Below are 22,540 nucleotides of genomic sequence, written 5' to 3'. Positions count from 1 at the left end.
TGTAATCCCTTATTGAAAGTACCCCCAATTTGGTGGCAAATATAGGATCAAAGTAACGAATTTTGCTTTGACACGAGGCGTTAGGAATGTGTAGCATTTGATTTGTAGGAATAATAAAAACGATAGTTCCATGAAGATGTTAACTAGTCCCACTGGTGTTGCTATTAGAAATAGTGTCGGTTCATGCAATCCTATATATTTCATTTTGATTTTAATTTCCCAATGATCCAGTTGTAGCACACTACTTTTACTTAACCTTTTTTAACAAAAACTGCACGATCTTTTGCCGAAAAGAGAGTTACTTTTGCTTTCAAAAGAGGTCGCTGAAACCAAAGTCCTCTTCCAGGTTATGGAAAAGTAACAGATGAAATTAGCATTACCAGACATCTTCCATTCAACCCACTTGTTATTCAAAATTCTCTATTTCAACCGATTTTCATAGCCATTTTCACAAAGCTCACACCAGGTTTCCGTAGCAATATTAATTCTGTGTTGCAACAAGAAACATTACAATTAGGCTTGAACCTGATGTCTTATAGAAGAGTGTCTAAGTAAGAGGAATATTGAACCTAATAAAGTTGTAGAAGACACGCATCATGTTGAATTCATCAAGCATATTTCATTTAGGTTTCTTAGTTTTGAGTTGAGTTGTGGTGAACACGCGCTGATTGGTCACAAGTTGCATGACCAGACCAGAGTGTTAGAGTGGGAAGCAGAATAAAAAGTGCTCATGTTCACATTCTACATAACAACAAAGCTCACCCATTTCCTGTTCTCAGATATATGTCAGTGGAATCAAGATAGTAAATTATTGTACACGAAAAGGTCACAAGAAGCACAATAATTAGAGAAATTTTGCAGAAGGCATCAAAAGCTATTGAAGCCATCACTTGTTCAGAAGCTCACTTTGTCAGCACTTGTAAATGCTGCTCAACTTTGTGCACAGTAGGAGCTAATTCCACATATACTTCAACCTAATCTGCATCAAACTCCACCACAGTGGGCTTCCCGTTGTGCTGAGCCTAGAACATCCAACACCACAGAAACAATCCCATAAGTCTGAGGACTCCTGATATTCTCATACCACTTTTTAATTTCATGCACTTACTTTTGATTTGCTATATATTTTGATAGAAATTATATATCTTGAATAATCTTATTGAATGCCTGTGACACAAAAGACTGAGAAATTGAATTTCTGAAATGGGAGCCGTTAGGTAACAAACCTCTTCGGTCGGAAATGCATGGGCGCAATGATCCTTCGAAGGAACACCAAAGAAGTGAAACCTTGTAGATAAAAGAAGTCCCAGAGCTCCTAGAAAGGAAACAATGGCGATTTTCTTCTTCAAGTCTTTGCTAGGGAATTTGCGAGGAACACCTTTTGGGGTACTCTTTCCTTTGCTATTGTCAAACTCTGCCACAGATTTTTCCTGACATCACACATTTCATTAGAGTATCTCATGTTGAAATTTTATTTTTTTTTACTTTCAAGATCTTATGGGTTTTGCTTTAACCGTGGTTAAAAGATTTACATTTTTTTTTTATAAATTTGAATATCTACTTCGATTCTTTGCAATTCAAAATGATTCTTTGCAATTCAAAATTACTCCACTTCAATCATATAATAATGAATTAAAAATAAATACCGTTGTTGAGGATTTGTCTAGGTTATTTAAGATCTTCTTGACTTGACGATTCTTCTTGTGAGGGTAGAACGGAATTGGAAGGATTGGAACATATTGATGGAAGTATGGTGGAAATGTGTGGAGAGTTGGGAGGCTTAGAGAGAAGCGAGACATTGAGAGAGATTAAAGGAAGAACTTAGAAAGGAAAGATCCTGTGGTTACGTATTTGTAGCAAGTAGCGAGTAAGTAGAAGAAGCAACTAACACGGAACTTATGGTGGTAACTTGTACGCTGAATTTGATTGCAACTGCTGTTTAGATTTGTTTCTATATTTCTGTTAGGGAATGAAAGGTGGTTTAAAAACCATGATTTGTACCCGGGGAGAAGGATCAGAGAGATGTATGCTATTTAATTGGAATTTTTATTAGAAATCCTATTTCCACTTAGAATGAGGTGAAAATAACTTAGCATGATGGATATGATTTTCAACTATCCATTCAATGTAAACTACATTTAACTTAGCTATATGTGAACTCTATTAATATCGACTTGACCTGAACATAGTCTTAATCTAAGCTCCACTTAAATAACTTATTTAATTTGGACTCAATCAAACCTAATATATTTTAACCTAAAACCAACTCGATCAATCTATGAAACTTTTGCTATTTTAATCTGATAAACTTTTTCTTATATAAATTTTTTTAATCTAATGAACTCTTCTAACCTTGACCCATATGAGTTAGTGACAAACTATATGAGTAAGAGTCTATTAATCGATATACATTTTAATACATAGTATTAAATATTAGTAAAGATATATAATTTATCTTTGTATGTTTATTTTTATTATATTAAAACCAACGGGAACAATGCTATATATATCTGTATTCTTTTTATGATAATAAAATAATTATCATTATTATTATTATTGTAATTATAAAATTATTATAAATAATTTTATGTAAATATTTTTTATTTATTTTATAGATATTTTTTAATTCAAAATTAGTTAAGTTTAAAAAAAATGTCTAACAGAAAAAATCACTTAAAATTTAAAGAAACAATCATTTGAACGGTAAAATAATTATTTTAATTTAAAAAAAATTATTTAAAGGATAAAATTAAAAAATAAATATAAATACCAAAATATGAATTCCTATATACATAGATATAAATATATATAAATAATATAATTAAATTTTAAAAGAATATATAATTTTATAATAATGATTAAAGGGACGAATACATGTGATGATATTATTTAAGCAGTTATGACAAGTGAGGTTTACAGTTATATATTTTACTAAATTATTATTTTTTTTATTAAAGGAATAAAATTGCTTAATTAAAAAATTAGGTAAAATGTAATTATAAAAGATGTATTTAATTTACAGAATATCACATTGAAAGCACATACATTTATATAATACTTTATATGATTATAAAAAATAAAATTTATAATTTTATTTTAAATATAAATAATTTCATTTTAAATAGTTTATATTTATTATGTAGTTAGTTTATAATTTAAAAAATTATTAAATTTAGAAAATAGTCAAATAAAAAATTAAAAGATAATTACTTAAAAGATAAAAATAATAAAATAATCATTTTAGTTTAAAAATACTTTTTTTAAAAAATAAAATTGAAAAGCAAATATAAATACAAATATATATATATATATATATATATATATATATATATATATATATATATATATATATTTACATTATAAAATTTTCCTATATTTCCCGGGCCTAGTTATCCTTAACCAATTATAAATTAAATGTCAATTAGTCAAACAAGATCTTTATTATTTAAGTTTAGTCACTGAAATGAGATCTTTATTATTTAGGTTTAGTCACCGAAGATATTTATTATTTATGTTTAATTAAAATTTAAGTATCTCATAAATTTAAATATTTTTAATTAATAATTTATTGTTTTATTAATCGGATGATGCAGAATCTTATTTTGTTTCCCTCTACATAATTCATTAATTAACTTGCAATTTGTTTCTCTCTTTAATTTCTTTCAACAGTTAGTCAGAGTCATTCCCTTCTGAAGCAGTTGAAGAAGATAAAAGATAAAAATAATAGTTGTATCCTCTTATTAATAGAAAAATAAAATTATTGATTAAAAAAATATTAAATATATTTTTGGTCTCTTGACTTTACTTAAAAATTAAAATTAGTTTCTTTTTGAAATTTTGGTCAATTTAGTCCTTAATTTTAGAAATACATGAATTTAGTCATTTTAATCAAATTTTGTTAAATTTATTTTACGTTTCAAACATGTTTTTTAACTAATATTGAAGCAGAAATATTTCAAATGGTATAAACTAAACAACTCAAATGTTATCATCTCATTTGAGATGTCAAATAAACTTAATAAAATTTGGTTAGAATGATTAAATCTACACATTTCTAAAATTAAAAGATTAAATTGGATAAAAATTTCGAAGATGGATTAATTTCAATTTTCACTAAAAATAAAGAGATCAAAAACATATTTATATCAATAAATTATTTTGAACATTCTATAAAATAAACACATTGTAATAGAAACTTAATAAAAATATTTATTTATAAAACATTTAAAATTTAATTAAGTCTATTATCTATTAAGAGGAGAGATGCCTTGTTTTCTTAAACTTCAACATTCGTGAACCACTTTTCCTATACGAAGAAACGAACAAAAGTGTTTTTGAAGGATAGTCTTACGTAAAAAAAAAAAAATACTACTAACATGTTTTTCTTTGAGGACAAAGCTATCATCGTCTAAAACATCAAAATTTTCTTGGATTGCACCACCAAATGTTGAGAGGAATGTACACATCACTATAATATTATTCTAGCTAAAATGTTTTGAACTCTTGTTCTTTGAGAAACATTCAAAGCGTATATCTTCTTGATAGTAAAATTGTTTGGGCTATTTGTTTGTATATATTACATTTTATTTATATTCATTTCTTGGCAAAGCATTACTTGGTCAAAAAATAAACCTCAGTTTCTAGCTTTGTCATCACAACATGATTCTAAGATAAATTCATAACAAAATTACTACCGATTTTCCTTACTTTAAACAAATATTTAAAAGTTTAGTGCATATTCTAAATTGACAAGAAGATTTTTCCTGCTGAATTTTTCTACAAAGTTAAGTCTACAGGAAACAAATTTTGGAAAAAAAAGTTAGCAGGTACAAGCAGTTAACCCATATTACAGAAATATAATTTACTTTAATTATTTATCAGAATAGGTAGGTGGAAGTTTTGATATCATGTTTAGCGATATATTTTCTTGTCTTTTTGAAACTGTGATTCCTACAATCCAATATAAATACAAGATATGTCTTTTGATCATCAAATTTACTTTTTTATGCAAATTAAAGTTTCAGAGGATTTTGAAATCATATAAGTACATTGGAAAGAGATCTTGTAACAAACAATGATTTGAGGTTAATCCTGTTTCCTATTTCTGCTTTTTTTAGATTTCACAAAACTCAACAAATTTTTTATAAAAATGTTTGCTAAAATGCACAATAAATGAATGAATTCTAGAATTAAACAAATTAAACAAATACTGAGATAGAGAAACATGGTAAGGGCACTTTAGCAAGCCGTGTTCCTTTGAGGGGAGACTTATTTATGAATTGATCTTCAGTTCTATAGTGATATATGGCGGTGGGTGAAAACTCCAAACTCAAAAGTGATTCTCTCTATGCAGGGCGTTACAACCTTAACAGCAAGCTGTTGCAGCTATGAGTTTGAGGTATAATCGGACAAATAAACATAACTAAGAAAACAGTAGATGTTTACTAGGTGCCAACACCAGTATTTATCTCTCTCTTCTGTTCTAGGTCGAGTAAGTGGTTCCACATTCAATTGGTGTAGCAGCAGAAAACGTAAGTGGAAAAGAACAAAGTATCATGTGTTACAGGGTGTTGTGCCAGAAGTGTGGGAAGTATTCCTGGGGTGGGTGTGGCGAACACCTGGCCAGCGTTTACAAAAACATAGAGGAGGGAAACCATTGTATGTGTCGTTCATGGCCTGGCGTTGTCATACCCCGACAACACCAACAGCAACCAACACAATCAACTACTCCACCCCAAGGTATAAGTACGTTTGATTGTTGGAGATATGCTGGTCAAATTATCAAGGCCCTGTTTGGTTACCACAAAAACGCATCACTTTGAACCAACCATCTTCAAGTAGCTTCCTCTTCCTTGCTCAACATTTCACGTCGATTATATTTCGATAAATCTTCAATTTACACTTTTGTTCTTCATTCATCATTCCACTCTCACTTTAATCCTATGTATAATAAAAAAACCGTCATTCAATGTTATATATAGCATGTCGTTTAAACTTCAAATTTAATTAAACAACACCGTCATATTCTGTCAAAGATTTGCTATTGTAATCAAAGTTCATCCAAACACTGATGAGTTAGAATTTTTTTTGTCAACTAATTATTTTTAGTTTACGCTTAGGTGTCGTAGAGAACACTGGTCTTCTTTTCCTTTGGTTATTGATCAAAGCAAAGTGACTCTACGAAGGGAATAATAATAAAGAAAAGGCGAGTTTAATTATTCTTGTGAGAAATTAATCTGAATCTATATTTCAGTTGATCTTGTCACTTTAATCTGCTATTTCGGTTGAGCTGTCTTATTCATGATACTTCAATGATAGACATTCAGATTAGTTTATGTACATAGTTCAGAGCACGGAGAACTATAAATGTGCTAAAGTGGCTTATAAAGAGGAATTTTACTTTTTTCTAAATGCTGTTTCTGCTGGGAACCTTCAATTTCTTGAAGCAGATGCAGTGGATGGTCTGAAATGAATATTTTTGCTTATGGTGGGATGATGAGGACAGAGAGAGGAAAAAAAAAATCAGGATTTGGATACCTATGATGCTCCTAGGTGTTGCTGATATGATAATACCATGAAAACAGTCATGTTTTATTTTTATGTCAAGTGTCTGTGTCAACAATATGTTATATTCCATTAATAATAATATTTATGATTCGTTGTTATTTGCAAGAAAAATGTCATATTTTTTTTAAAATAATACAAGGAAATTTTAATTGATATTTTTTCAAATGGTTTGACTTCAATTAATATTTAACTTTCGATTACACAATCAAACATAATATGTTGAGAAGAGCATTTTGGAAAGAATATTAGTGAAATTTAACAATATGTGTGAAGTTCTGTTTTTTATTATACTTATATATATGCATTATATCTATAATATTTTCCTAGGATATGATGATGTAAGGTAGGGGTGGTGGAGTTAAAATAAGCGACATAAACATGCATGCTTTTCTATGGTTATGGTTCAATTAATAAAGAATTAATTTCCTCTGTTCTTGAGCTGATTGTTTTATTACTTTCATATAAGGTTCTTAAGCTTGCCACGCATAACTTTTTGAATTGAATAGTTTATCTTATTTTACTATCTTGTATCATGTTTTTGTGCTCCTGGCCTGTTTTAACCTACTCTTTGTAAATGTGTGTATGTCCTGGAGCGAAAGAAAAAAAAAGGAGCGGGAATTGGTGAACAGGGAAAGGGAGGGGCATTTGGGATTTTAAATAAATGTGTTTGGTTTTTCATTCCAATGGGTGAAACACATTCACCTGAACAAGTTTGCTTAACCTATGAATTGGATTGAAAGTAGATTAAACAAACAGAAAGCAAATTAGGCTAATGAAAGAGGTTGAAAGAAGCGAGTGTTGTAATTATCCCTTTGTTATTTTGGTTTTGGTGGTTTGTCATTATACTGTCCTTGGAGAACGCCCAAATGCATGGTGAGATTAATAGGATACATTATTGAAACAATGACACGACTTGTTTTGTGCAAATCGTCACCAAACACGTGAAAAGAAGCATCAAAGACATGCCTATTACCTATTAGCAAACCATATTCTCAAATAATTGATTTATCCTCCAAGTAATTCAAAGAAATTTCAAAGCCATGTAGGGTAGGTGGGGCTTATTTGACCAATTCCACATCCATGTTGAGGACGTTGTGCCCTCAGAAGAACTTGTTCTCCTTGGACGGTGGTCTCCTACACAATTTGAATATTTGAAAAACACTTGCGTTCACTTTGAACTTGTGATGGGAATAATGAATAATTTATCTTACACTGACTGTCTACTTATTAAATGCAGCCATAAATTGTTAGTAAGGATGTATGAAAGGGCAGATATGGGAACATAAATGAAGGGAGAGAGGGGCATTTTCAGAAGACCGTGACAAGGGGACCAGAGGTGAAAACTTCAGAAGTTTCAAAACTAAAAAATCTTAACAATAATGATTCTGGGATGCATATCAAGCAACTTTCTTTTTATACACAGTTTTCTACTTATGACTATTTATATGTATGCCCACTTGATAAAGTAGGGAAAATCTCCAACCAATTAAAGTCGATGGAGTGAGTCTATGAGCTGGACCCGGTGGTTTGCTCATCACATATTTCAAATATCCTTTCATACATTTAACCACTAAAATTGACCTCTGCTCTTGCTTGCATACTAGTCCCTACTTTCTTGTTTTTTAACGATGTTACACTCACTTATTCTTTGCCAATGACATTGACACATAAAAAGTAAACTACTCTACTAATCATAGTAATTAAAATTTATCTCATTTTTTAGTAGTGCTAAACTTCATTCACGTTTTCATTCAATAACTAAATAGGCCACATTAGGACACATTATCCCATCCGTTGGGTGTAATATAACGCTAGTTAATTTATTTATTAAACTAAAGGAATCAAGTAAGTCAATGACCAGGATTTCATTTATAAAATTTAAAATATTCCATCATTTGCGCAAAACTTGAGTAAGAAACAAAGCATAAAAAAATAATGTAAGAAAGTGGTTGGTAAGCAATGAGATACTATATGGTCTAATGGGTGATAATTGTCTTTTGAAATGGTTTTAAGGAGAAACCTTATGGAAGACACTTACCTTTTGTTGAGGGTATTAGCCTCTCTAAACTGATGAGAGAGACGGAGAAGGTGAGAGTGAAATTGTGATCTGATGATTCGTAGAAAAGAAAAAGAAAGAAGGTTTGGTAAAGGAGGGAAAAACGATTCAGTGTGATCCCCTTTTTAGGAATTTGCTCTCGGTCCATTTGTCCGCTCTGAGTTTGTGGATTCCATTCCATTCCGTTTCACTTATTTTTATTTTTATTTTTTAATTATCTTTTGTTAAAGTTTCAGCTGTTGTTTTCTTTCATAAAACCTCAACAGAAAGCACAAACAAACAATTTATTTCATTCTCATCTTCCCTTTCTTTTTTCCAATTGGTAGTGGAAGTCAAGTCCATTTCAGCCTCTGCAACACTACCACAACTCTGGGTATTATCACCCCACATTTTGCATCTGTCCGGTCTAATCTTTCGTAGTCGCAAAATTTTCAGCGTCTCCGTTCCCTCAAATCTTCACATGCTATGGATCTGACTGTCCAGTAACCTACATAGGAACTCTCAGAGAACACCAAAATCATATCATATATTTAATTTACAGAGAAAAATGTCGTCAGCGGAAAAACCCAGCTCCAAAGGGCAAGCGTGGTTAGAAGATGATTCTCCTTTAAGCTTCTTGGTTCATGCAAATCCACTTTCTTCAAGCTTTTTTTTTTTCACATTTCTACTCTGCAGGTTCTGCACAACGGGATTGCCGAGTGACATTGTGGTGGAAGTTGATGACATGACATTCCATCTCCACAAGGTAAGCCTCAAAATACAGAGTATCAAATCTTTCACACACATGCCACATGGGTACATTTCCACTTCCAGTAGCGACAATAATCCGTACTCCAATCTCTGAAACTTGTCTCTGATACCTATTTCAGTTTCCTCTCATGTCCAAAAGCCGAAAGCTCCACCACCTTATAACGCAGCAAGAGGCAGCGACTCATTCCTCAGCCCCACAGCAGCAGCAAGGAACCGAAGACGAAGACGAAATCGTTGAAGAGCAGTGTCACGTGACGTTCACGGCCTTCCCCGGAGGCTCTGAGGCCTTCGAGATGGCCGCCAAATTCTGTTACGGCGTCAAGATCGACCTCTCCCCGTCCAATGTGGCCGCGCTCCGGTGTGCCGGCGAGTTTCTCGAAATGACAGAAGATTACTCCGAAGACAACCTCGTTTCCAAGACGGAGAGGTTTCTCTCGCAGCACGTGCTCAATAGCCTCAAGGACTCTGTCAAAACCCTAAAATCTTGTGACTCCTTGATTCCTATGGCGGAAACGCTCGGAATCACGCAGAGGTGCGTTGATTCTGTGGTTTCCAGAGCTTCGTCCGAGGATCCTGCATTGTTTGGATGGCCGGTGAGTGACGTCACTACTGCTTCCAAACAGGTCCTCTGGAATGGAATTGACGGTGCAGGAAGAAGAAAGGCCGGCGCTGGTCACGGCGAATCTTGGTTTGAAGATCTGGCGCTATTGCGTTTGCCTCTGTTCAAGAGATTGATTCTGGCGATGAAAACTGCGGAGCTGAGTCCTGAGATTATTGAAACATGCGTGATGTATTATGCTAAGAAGTACATTCCCGGTGTTTCGAGATCAAATCGGAAGCCGCTGCCGTTACCTTCGTCGTCGTCGTCGACCGTTGCGACAGAGGCGGAGCAGAAGGAGCTTCTGGAGACGCTGGTTTCGAATCTTCCGCTTCAGAAGAGTTCGAAGGCCGCAACAGCGACGAGGTTTTTTTTCGGATTGTTACGAACGGCCAATATACTGAGCGCTTCCGAAGCCTGCAGAGACGCGTTGGAAAAGAAGATAGGATTGCAGCTCGAAGAAGCCACGCTCGACGACCTTCTCGTGCCGAGTTACTCCTACCTGAACGAAACGCTTTACGACGTCGAGTGCGTTGAGAGGATTTTGAGTTATTTTCTGGAAAGTTTAGATGCAAGAAACGTCACGTCGAACGAAGACCCTGCAGCGAGGTCGCCGGCGCTGATGCTCGTTGGAAAACTCATTGACGGATACCTATCGGAGATAGCTTCCGACGCGAATCTCAAGCCCGAGAAGTTCTACAATTTCGCCATCTCGCTTCCCGATGAGGCAAGACTCTTCCACGACGGTCTCTACCGAGCCGTCGATGTGTATCTGAAGGTACCGAAATACCGATTCCATTGGGATTAATTACCATTTTCCTCATTTGATGGAGTTGTCAATTATGTTGATATTCACTTCTGCAGGCACATCCGTGGGTCTCGGAAGAGGAGAGAGAGAACATTTGCGGATTGTTGGACTGTCAGAAGTTGACGCTGGAGGCGTGCACGCACGCGGCGCAAAACGAGAGGCTTCCGCTGCGCGCGGTTGTTCAGGTGCTGTTCTTCGAGCAGCTTCAGCTTCGACACGCCATCGCCGGAACGCTGATGGCTGCGGAGGCTGCTGCCGAGCCTGGGCGGCAATCGGCGGTGCTGGAACGGGAAGCAGAGGAAGACGAAGAAGGGTTAGGGTTAGAGCACGTGCAGGAAGGGAACGGCACGTGGCGCGTCGCGGTTAGGGAGAATCAGGTGCTGCGCTTGGACATGGATAGCATGAGGACGCGGGTTCATCAACTGGAACGCGAGTGTTCCTCGATGAAGAGAGTCATCGCTAAGTTTGATAAGTCTGGCGGAAGCGACGGTCGTGGCGGCGGTTGGAGGGCGTCGCTGGGGCGGAAGTTTGGTTGCAAGTTTAAAACTCAAGTTTGTGATTCGCATGAGTCAACGGCTGTCGATACCCGCAAAGGGCGCCACCACCAGCAGCCGCAGCAGCAGCATCATCCCCATCATGAATAGTCACCATGTTACACTTCCTCCTCTCACGTGAGAATCATTGTTGGAGTAAATGTCATACGGGTCCCACTTGTAACTCTTAATTTTTTTCTTTAACTTTCCATAAATTTAATTTTAATTGATCAATATATAGCTTTACTTTCTAAAATTTGAGACGAACTTTTATTACTATAATGTCTTAATTAATTGAAACTTAAATATATTGGTCCTCCAAATCAATTAATAAATTAATTTGAGTTGATAAGATGTTTGTTTTTAACACTATGTCTTAATTACTTGAAGCTTAAATATATTGGTCCTCCAAATTAATTAATAAATTAATTTGAGTTGATAAGATGTTTGTTTTTGCCATGGGGCTACAGTGCAGCAATTATTGGGTTTAAATTGTTTGAGGAGATCAACTTTTGAGGTGATGGCGATGTGGTGAGAAGCACAAGACATGAAATAATAGGGTATGAATGATAGTGGGTGGCATGGTGGAGACAGCAAATAGGTAATGGAAAATTCTTCGAAGTTTGTGTGATTATTATTGTTGGATGCAGTACTCAATCACACTCATAATTGCTTCTAATAAAAGGTGGGGTTATGCTAAAGTGCTTTTCCAAAACTGAAAGTACTAGTGATCATGATCCGCAGAAACAGCTACAAAGGCTTCTTCACTTTCTGGGTTTCACGCTGGACTCATAATTGCCTTTGCTTCCATTTCTCGTTGGGTTTGGGTAGAAGGGGGGTACAAATAGTCAAACTTATTATTTCATGTCTTCCTTAATTCTATAGCCATCATCATTACGCCAGGAAGTTTATAGTCGCAAACTTTCAGCTTTCATTTTTAGGTGTCTTCTTTTGTTATTGTTGTTGACTTCAGAACATTGAATTGGAAGATAAAAATATTTGTCAAGCTGGCAAACATGAAAATGACCTTTCTATCTGCATTATTTTCAAGGTAAGTATTTTAAGGATTTTTATTAAAACAATAAAAATAACACATTATTCATCACATTGTTAGCAATGCTCATCTTCCTGTTTAAATTTAAACACCTAATTGACACTTTGTTCTTTACGATTTTGGGGATAATCATAATTCTCTTGTACTAAATACTGTTTAAAAAATTAAAAATTATCTTAAAAAATTTAATTAAAATTTATATATTCAATAACGCTTTCATATTCTCATTCTAGTTTTTCAGTTTTCGAATTACCCGTCTCTAGTTTGACAAATCCAAGGTGACTTCATAGAAAACATATTTTTTTGTATACATTAAAATCTATTTTCCTTTGATGAATGAATTTAATTTATAGTGCTATGAAATACTCAAATCAAACAGTCATTATTCTCCCCGGGTATTGCAAGGTTAACCAAATATATTAATTCCGAAAATAATATAAACAAAGTAAATTAGGGAAAATAGTTATAGATCCATGTTTGTTGATTATTCCCAATATTGAAGAAAAAAAATCCAATTTTTCTTTCACTAATTTGGTCAAAGAACTACACCTTTCGATTAAGATAAGGATGTCTATCCTAAATAAAACACAACAATAATGATAATTCACCTTATTAAATCAAAGATAATATTCACCATTAACTACTTAGAATATTCACCAACAAATTATTCACCTAATTAAACCAAAGGTAGATCAACATAAATATGTCACACAACACTTCCATTAGTTTTACATGTCTGGGATGAATAATACATAAACATTTTCTGGAAGACTATGTAGATGTCAATAATGAGATGCATATAGGATCATAGAAATAATGTGTTGTTTAAGAATGACATAATTGATGAGAAAGAAATATCCGGAATTGCTCAATTGGTCTTTTATTTTTGATGTGCAATATAGTAGGTGAGATTACACTGAACTCATAACGAACAAAAAAGAAAGAAGACTTGAATTACTAATACAAAACAATTGATGAGACAAAGATGATGTTCCTTTTTAATTTTTTTAATAGATTTCTCTTAGATTCTTTAGATAGACATATATAAGAATCTTTTAGATGAAAGATCATCTTTGTCTTTTGTAATATATAATTTTCTTACAAAACTTTTTCGTATGTGGGTTTATGTACCTCAAGTACATTTTCATTTTTATAAATTCTTTTTACTTATATAAAAAAAATTTTAGAACAATAGATTCATTATATTTGATTAAAAAAAAGAAATTTATTTTTCATAACCTTTCAAAAGAGAACATATATAAGTTAGGAAAAAGATTATAAACTTCATTCGGTGCTTTCAAAGTGGGAGAAACAAAATAAACAATGAAGACATTTGTTTTTGTATCGATTGAATTTAAACTACATCTAGATTTCCTTTCAGAACGGTTCCACTTACCCAAAAAAAAAAAACTAAATTCGTGATAAGTATTTTTAAAATAACACTCTTTATTTACAACAAATATCGAAAGTTTGTGAAAACATATATAAGTTATTTATTTCTAGCCACGATCTAATTAAAAATTATGACGTATATTTTTAATATTAAATGAATTTTACTTTCACAAACAATGAAATTTGATGATTTTATCTATTCACAAAATAAGGATAAATGGTATTTCTTTTATTAAATATAGACATCACAAGTTGACTTTCTCTTTTGTGTTTTCTTAATAGTTATTCTTCCTTATGATCTTTCTTTGTTGACATTAAAGATCCAATCAAAAATTGAAGTTATTTGATTTGAGGATTAAAGTGATGAGGTGTTGATCTTGGAGTTGAAATTGTTATTGATTCGTGACTTATGTGGTTTTAGAGTATATGTAATTGTTCTTTATCTTTGTCAAAATTGATGAAATTGGTCTATTAGAATGTTAAGAAATTTTATTAAAATGCTTACTCATGTTTTAGTTAATTAGAAAGAGTTTTGGTCAAAATCCTTTTAAACTTGACGAGTCTAAAAGTTAGGGTATTCTAATCAACTAAAATTCTGGAATTAGTCAACTAAAATCATCAAGTAATTTAATAAATGAAATAAGCTCTACTTTAACATATTAAAACAGACTTTTAATTGAGTAAAATCACTTACATAAAATCTTGTTTTAACTAACAATAAAATTGTGTGATTTCATTTGACTTTGTTATAAGTTACTGATGATCAGTTTTAGTTGGTTAAAACTATTAAATCTACCAAGTTGTGGCTCTTACTCTTTTTAAATAGGAAATAACTCAAAATTTAATCAACAAAAATACTTGACATTTGAAAAACACTTTGAGTAAGATCTTTGCATTATAAAAACACTTCTTTTGAGCTATTAATCGAGAATACACCATTATTTTATTTTCGGTTTAAGTTTTTTCTAGGTAAGCTTGTTTCATAATCCTTTTCTTTTTTTTTTCCAAGTTATGTTGTTCTTATGTAGGGTTACTAAGAGAATTTACTTGTGATAGATAAAGTTTTATTAGTGATGTTGTAGATCTTATAAGATTAAAAATATTGGACTCAATTATATATTCTTTTAGGGTTGCTTATAAAATTTGAAAATTTAGTAGATTAACTTAATTAGAGTGATTAACCAACTAAGTGTAACCTTTTTATGAAAATAAGCACATTTTCTTGTATTTTTCTCTTACCCTTATTTCATATCATATTGTTCTTAACTTGATTAATTTGATATTATATGCTTTTAAATTTTTAAAAATATTGAATATAACATTTGTTTAATAAGTTTTTCCTAGTAAGAATTGATTAACTCAAATGTTAGTATTTGTACTATATATATACCCGAGACTATTTCGACCATATACATGTGGTATCTTTAAACTATTTGACTATTTCGATTTATAATGATCAGAATTATTTTGTTTCACCTATAATCGAGAAGATCTCAATCTATACCCACCTAGGATAATCTCAAACAATCATGAAGATATGATTGATATCATGTTGTTTTGTTGTGACCTAAACCACATTGGTCTCATCGTGTTGTCAGAGTAAAAATTAATTATGAGTTAGTAAAGGTTAAGAGTTAAAACGAATTACCAATATCATTAAGCATATTATTTATGATAATTATTTGTGTTGTCAAGGCTCATTCACCTAAAGATCAATATATAAACATAATATAAATAATATTTTTCATGACTTAATTAATTACGTTATTATAACGTTTATTATTATCTGACGTACCTTTGAGTTAAGTGTCAGATTATCTTTTGTAGGTATAACCCTATCAGCTCATAATGATACTTGGACTTAGGAGCATTTAGGTGTGAACATTGAAAAGGTAGAGAAGAGCTTCTTGTGAGAATCTTTGATATGTTATTTTGGTCCTGCAAGAATAATATTTATTCATTTCCATCAAGTTTTCAAAATTTGTGAAAATCGATTTATTCTCCTCTCACAATGAACCTATAATTGTAATACATTCAACTCTTTTTTATAGAGCTAGGTACTAGGTGTATCGATATCATTTTAACTTTAAAAGTAGGTGACAACTTCTGATATAACATCAAAGAGAGACAAATGAACAATATAGCTGTCCTTTCTAAGAAGAATGTAAAACTTGTTTCTACTACTTGTATGAAAAACAACAGCGTCAAAAGCGATAATTCCGTTTGTAAGGTTGCATTGCACAATTGTGTCGGTGGTTGCTTTTATCCATTAGTGTCTGATACAAACGAGGATAAACATATGTATAAGAAATATTGAAATGGGAAAGTTCTTTAGGAGGTTTTGTGTGCTTGGGACGCAGTCTTGAAAACAAGTATATAATAATACAAAATGTGGTTTGGACTATTGTTCAAAATCTTCTCAAGAACTTGGTAAATAATACTTGGTAGTTTTGGAATGTTTTCCAACCAATTTGTTGAGTGTTGTTATTATCAAACTTTAAAATATTTTAATGATTAGGTATCGTCATATTGACTTGTGTCTAACAAACAACACTCAACAGGTGATATATATATATATATATATATATATATATATATATATATATATATATATATATATATATATATATATATATATATATATATATATATATATATATATATATATATAGCTTAAAACTTTCATTAATCTAACAAAATGGACTGGGAGATTAAATTTGTTAACTTATGATAGTTTACTTAACACCTTCGTGTATTTTTTTTTCTCCTAATAAAGGGCTAAGCTATGACTTTTTGGACACGATTCAATTTTGGAAACTATCATAAACTTTACGTCCTACTAAAATATTTTTTAAAAACGTTAAACATGAGATAATTCTGAATAAGGCTAGTAAGAATTGTTTAGATTGAAAAAAGTGTCCACACCCGATAAAATGCTGGGAATAATTACTGTGATTTTTTATGACATTTAACTTGTTTGTGGCCATAATAAATTAATCACATTGTTAAAAAGACAATAGAAGTAAAAATTTCGTCAAAATAATTTATACTAAATGATAAATTATATAGAGTTAAAAACTTATTTCCAAACCTTTCCTCAATAAAATTAGTATTGTAACGTCCCATTTAATTTATAAACACAATTAAAGAAACGCTACACATAGATAGTATAATAACGCAATTCTGGGGTCTTAACGTCACCCCTACAAAACTAGGCACACCACGATGCCAACAGAAAACAGTTGAAAGGTCAACAGATGAAGTAGAGTACTATGCATAAATAATACATGGGCCCAAGCCCTAAAGAAAAACCCATCAAGAAATAAGATCCAGTTTACGCGGACTATGCAGCAGAACTATCGCCACCCTGTTGCCCGCGGGTGTTCCTCGCATCTGCTCACACCAACAAGTTGATGATCATCGCAAGAGAGAATACCACACAGCAGAACACACAACAACAACAGTAGGGTAAGCTAAAGCACAAAAGATTTCATCCATCAAATCAGATATAATTTCACAATATCATACACTCAATTCAACCAATCATGTTATGACTTGTCAGGCAATACACTACGACTCGACTCAACTCATCTGGATACGTATAGCCTGGTCGAATTCAGCGAATGCTTGCACTTGTGGTGGATACCTCTGCTCACCCCCGAGCTATGTGTTACAAATGTTACAATGAATCAATTTCCCTCACCACAAGGTTAGCCCTTAATGAATTCAGGCCTCCTGCTACTCTCACCACAAGAGTCAGTACGCTCTAAGTGAGACTAATTGGCTCCTTAGAGTGTCAGGATGCAATCCTTACCTTGAATCCTTACCTAGTTATACAGTTTCCATGCAATCCAAACAATTTCCAAGCATCCAAGAACAATCAAGCAACCAAACAAAGCACTGTCCCGCTCAGCCCCTCACTCAGGCTGAAGGGTCTCGCTCAGGCGAGTCCCCTTTGCATAGGCGAGGGCTCGAAAGAGGAACCAGGAACCAACGCGGGATCTCGCTTAGGCGAGACCCCTCTTGCCTGGGCGAGATGTTCGCTCGCTAAAAAAAAATTGAGCGGGTCACCTGGGCGACCTCTCGCGTAGAAGGGTTTGGGCGAGTCCCTGTTTATCTCGCCTAGGCGAGACTGGCTCGCTTGGGCGAGATTAGCAGGTCTCGCCACTGTTTTCCTGCAACAGTCACCCACACCAAACCAAACCAACTCATTCATGTGTCCCCAAATATCACAACATCACACCAACCACATAAACTCGAAATACGGCCAAGCGATCATGGAAAAACAGAATATATGATTAAGCCATAACTTCCCTACCTCGAAATGGCTAGTACGAGACCTCGACACGGGACCACGGAGCACAACAGCTCGAGAGACGGACTTGGAAACTGGCGGAACAGTAGGAAAATAAGATTATTAACGAACCCTAAACGGTGAAATACGAAAAAGGACCTTTGGGAAGTAAGGGCAGTAGGTTTAGAATCACTTACATGGAGCAGAAAGTAGTACTTGAGCCTTGAGCGGACTAGTTCGAGACAGAAAAGCTAACCCTAGCAGAGCTCTAGTGGTACAATTGAGGGAGACGGCTGCAAGTCTGTGAATGCAAGAAAGTGGAAGCGTTAGGGTAACTAGAATAGGTTTTATCAATTGGGCCAGCTCTAGGCCCAAACACAAGGGACAACCCTTTACTTTAGGGCAGAAAATAATAAAACCAATTTTAATGGGCCTTACAAGTATAATATTATATAAAATATAATATAGGTGGAGATGTCAAAATGAGTTCCAATATGTGAGTTAATCCGATTCACTTAATCCACCAACATTTTTCTACAGTTTTTAAAATTTTTTTTATTACAATTATTTACTAATTCTAATTATATAAGTTCAATTTGGTATTTTTAATACTAGAATGTTGCTCAATAATATTTGAATAATTTAAATGTTTGATTTATTTGTGCGCTAAGTTATATGCATTGATACTTTAATCTTTGACTACTATCTTTATAATGACATTTTGAGAATAAAGTAAACACTTTAATTGTACTATTATAAAAAATAAAAATAAAATAAATTGAGTCAATTCACTTTCATTGTAATAAAATAAATATATCAAATAAATTGAAAAGAAAAAATATTTGTAAATGAGTCATCCACCTCACCAACCCATGAGTTGAAAAAATTTTAGCTTATCAAAAAGTGAGTTAGATTTAACTTACTCTTTTTTAACTCGATTTGTGGTGAACCAGAGTAATTTACTTTGGACACCCTAACTATAAATAATATTAATATTTTGTACGAAAGTGAAATTTGAAAGTTTTTGAAGAACTAATTACAACGAACCAACTGTGAAAATAGATGTCTCTCCCTTGTTCCTTTACCGAAAAAAAAAATCCCCATCTTTCAACGAAGCAAGGTCTTCATGTATAATTTAAAAAAAAAAATACAATTCAATTTTCTTTCTTGTTTCTAATCCATGAAAAGTTACTTTAAAAAAATTAAATTTTAAAGTGGAACACACCTGTTAGAATTTTTAAATTAGTAAAAATTACATATGATGATTTAGTTGAGTTAAATTTGACTCGATCTATTTAGTATAATCTCCTATGAATTAAGATGTGTGTTCTATATATTAAACTCAAATACTTAACTTTAACTCAATAAGAATTACTAAATAATAATAATATAATTATTATTAAATTTATTTTATTTATTAAATGTATTTTAAAATATTAAATAATATAATTTATTTTAAAAAGAATTCTAAAATGTTTAAAAGAAAATTTTAAAATTATAATTTTTATGAAAGAAACTAAATCCATTAACTTAGCCAAACCTAATTTAAATATGTACATTGAATTGGATATAATAGAAAAATACATAAACCCGAACTAATTAAATTCAAAATATTATGATTGGGTTGAAAGATAAGCTTGACCAAACTAAAGTCAACTCGCGTACGTCCTTTACTCTAAAATCAGATTTCGATCCCTTTAGCTAGCTTCACTAGCAAGCATGTTGAAGTATGGAGCAAGCTTCTTAAGCCTGCAACTGAGTCAATCTTATATAATACAAAATTGCATACAAAAATATACACAATCATGTGTCTTTCAGATGCTTGCTTCCCCTTTCTGAACCCTTTACAGCACAAGCTTCATGTTTCATGTCTACTAAATTATTATTTTAGACTTATCTTGCAAGTTCAGCATATATGCATGGCTGGGAAGTGATTTACATGTCATTCAATACGGATATTTTGTATTTTACTTCGTCTTTATAGTTTCATGGTTACACCAATTTTACACGATGATTATCTTCGAGATCTCATATTACTTAGAGATAAGATAAATTTATAATATATTAATTAGTGTAAATAATACTTTATAACTCAATTTTCTATTGTTGAGTTATTACTACAAGAATATAATCGATTAGAGTCAAGAATGTAACGTGGGTTTGACGTGAGACGTTATTTGAGTCGGCTAATATCGGTCTGTCTGACACAAAGGTAAAACTTTTGATAAAAAAAATAAAATGAAAGTGTTAAAATCTATCTGGGAAAAAAAACGATGACTATATTAAGAAGTTACACTTCGTCCCCGTTTAGCCGATGCAAGAAGACTTTGCATCGAAGTTTTTAATGTGGTTCACGTTACATTTCTGAACCAACGCAATTTATCTATTTGCAAACTTTCGCTTTGAGGCGTCCCATTTTAACCAAGACAATTTGTCAATATTCTTATAGTGTATATTAATGAGATTTATTATTTATTAGATTTATCATATCATGTCCTTATTATCAAATCCCATGTATAATTACATTCTTAATATATATATATATATATATATATATATTTCAATGATGAAAAGAATGTGTAAAAGAGATTAAATGTATCGATTAAAAATAATACACATTTACCATAACATAATAAGGTTTAGAAGTGTAGTTATTAAGAGATTATATTTGCATAACAATAATAGATACTAAGTGCATGAATGATCTAAGGGCTACAGTTATAATAAGTTTGTAACACAGTTCTCCCTCCTTTCTCTCCCTTTTTCTCTTTTCTTTTGTTCATCTCACTCTCATTGGTTTGAATAAAAAAAATTAAAATTTCTTCTTAAATATATTATAAACAATAATTTGATTTTTGTGACACGGACACCATGGCTATATGTGGAATAAAAACAGAATAAAGGCATGTGCAAAGATCTGCCTTCATCTTCTCGTGTTTTAGAAAAGATATAGTTACTTCTGCCACAAACTGCCACAAACTGCCACAGACGGTTGAAGAAAAGTTGCATACAATTTAAAATTATTTAGAAATGCATGCCATTAAATGTTAACATAATATATACTGTCAACAACTTGTAAGGTATATGTACTTATCATTTAAAAATATTTAAATAACCCACTGTTCTACGTTTTTTAGGAAGCAGTTATTTTGTTTTGGCATAAATGTTAAGATGTGATAAAAACAGTAAATTAAAATTAAAATATAAAACATCATGCATGTTATATTATACTCTCATACTTAATTAGCGAACCATAATTGGTTTCATGTGTTAGTTAAGTTTAAAATGAAGATTATTACTATAATACTTAAATTGATAGTATTGTGATTGAATTCGAGTTTAGACTGATTGTATAGGAAAACCAACATCCATATCAAATCAACGGATGTGAACCCGTCTAATCATTTATCAAACTGATAAGAAATTGTTTTAGCAGTACGTTTTAAATTAAAGAAACAATCAACCTAAATTATTAGTTTTTTCTTTTTTATGTAAATTTTTTGAAGATCCTACATTGATTATAAATGAGACATGTTTACCGTATATAAATAAATGAAAACTAACTGAACAAAGAAACAGCTAATTCCATAGCTTTACAATCACGTGGAATTTTCATCCCGATCTAATAAAACTCAATAGTATTATTAAAATTTTAATTAAATATAATATATAATTCATTTAAACAATTCTATGTATTTAAATATTAATTTATAAATTTGTGTTTTATTTAAGTTCATTATCATAAAATTATGATGTTATTGTTTGATTCCAATTTGATGCCGATTAAACGGTTAAACTTTACATATTTATTTTGATGAGTTTAATGAGCTGTTGGACTTTAAAAGCATTATAAACAAAGTCTTATATTCTCAGTATACAGCATCACATATTCGTCTAAAAAGTTTGTCGTTTGCACATGGTCTATATAAGCAGTCAAACATTTGTTAATATTATGATGACCATGGTTATTGTGGGAGCCTTTCAATGTCCCCACACCGGAGAACATGTTTCAGAGTATTTAGATTAGATTTTGTATAATAAAAAAAGGAAAAAATATATTTTAACATTAATATTCATTAAACGCATCTACTTTACTCCTATTTTCTATAATGTCATAATAAAATATTAATTTATATGTTTATAGGTTGAACGTACATCTAGAGATGACAAAATGGGTCAGACTCGCCAGCTCGTCCAAAAAAGGACGGATCGGGTTAAAATTTTCAACCCATCAACCCGTTGTAATCCGATCTATTTGGTCCGTCAGTTTAGCGGGTCAAAACGGACCAGTTCACGGGTCAACCCGCTAGTCCATTTTTTTTATATTTTTTTATGTTTAAAATTAAAAATAATTAAAAAATAATATTTTTTTTAAATTATATAAATAAATTTATAAACAAAATTTTAATAAAAAATTAAAAAAATTTTAAAAAAATGAAAAAAAGTAAAAAAAAAAAAAGATGGGCCAGCCCACGGACCAGTTCACCG

At 32.0% G+C, this 22,540-nt stretch overlaps 2 protein-coding genes and 1 long non-coding RNA gene across 4 annotated transcripts; 1 reads left to right on the top strand and 2 right to left on the bottom strand.

The window, feature by feature from the left end:
• Positions 1-597: 597 nt before the first annotated feature.
• LOC114176933 (uncharacterized) lies at positions 598-1,943 on the bottom strand. The gene is made up of 3 exons (XM_028062138.2): positions 1,647-1,943; positions 1,227-1,430; positions 598-1,022 (listed from the first exon to the last, which is right to left on the bottom strand). The coding sequence occupies exons 1-3, from the start codon at positions 1,797-1,799 to the stop codon at positions 975-977; spliced, it is 405 nt and encodes a 134-aa protein (XP_027917939.1). The 5' UTR covers positions 1,800-1,943; the 3' UTR covers positions 598-974.
• Positions 1,944-8,611: 6,668 nt separating this feature from the next.
• LOC114178207 (BTB/POZ domain-containing protein At5g66560) lies at positions 8,612-11,568 on the top strand. Of its 2 annotated transcripts, XM_028063976.2 has the most exons (4): positions 8,614-9,211; positions 9,299-9,368; positions 9,493-10,749; positions 10,836-11,568. In XM_028063976.2, exons 1-4 carry the CDS (start codon positions 9,171-9,173, stop codon positions 11,421-11,423), a joined length of 1,956 nt encoding a protein of 651 aa, XP_027919777.1. In that variant the 5' UTR covers positions 8,614-9,170; the 3' UTR covers positions 11,424-11,568. The 2 variants fall into 2 exon arrangements, with proteins under 2 accessions (XP_027919776.1, XP_027919777.1); XM_028063975.2 differs by having other exon boundaries at positions 8,612-9,368.
• Positions 11,569-16,917: 5,349 nt separating this feature from the next.
• On the bottom strand, positions 16,918-18,352 carry LOC146887924 (uncharacterized). The gene is made up of 3 exons (XR_014993458.1): positions 18,250-18,352; positions 18,077-18,147; positions 16,918-17,151 (listed from the first exon to the last, which is right to left on the bottom strand). It is a non-coding gene; the product is annotated as an uncharacterized LOC146887924 (long non-coding RNA).
• Between the last annotated feature and the right edge of the window lie 4,188 nt (positions 18,353-22,540).

Source organism: Vigna unguiculata, chromosome 3 (assembly GCF_037176805.1).
Source record: "Vigna unguiculata cultivar grain cowpea cultivar isolate G323 ecotype 2 chromosome 3, ASM3717680v1, whole genome shotgun sequence".
Taxonomy (NCBI): Eukaryota; Viridiplantae; Streptophyta; class Magnoliopsida; order Fabales; family Fabaceae; genus Vigna; species Vigna unguiculata.
The sequence above is the reverse complement of the archived record's forward strand: the minus strand, read 5'-3'. Positions and strand labels throughout refer to the sequence as shown.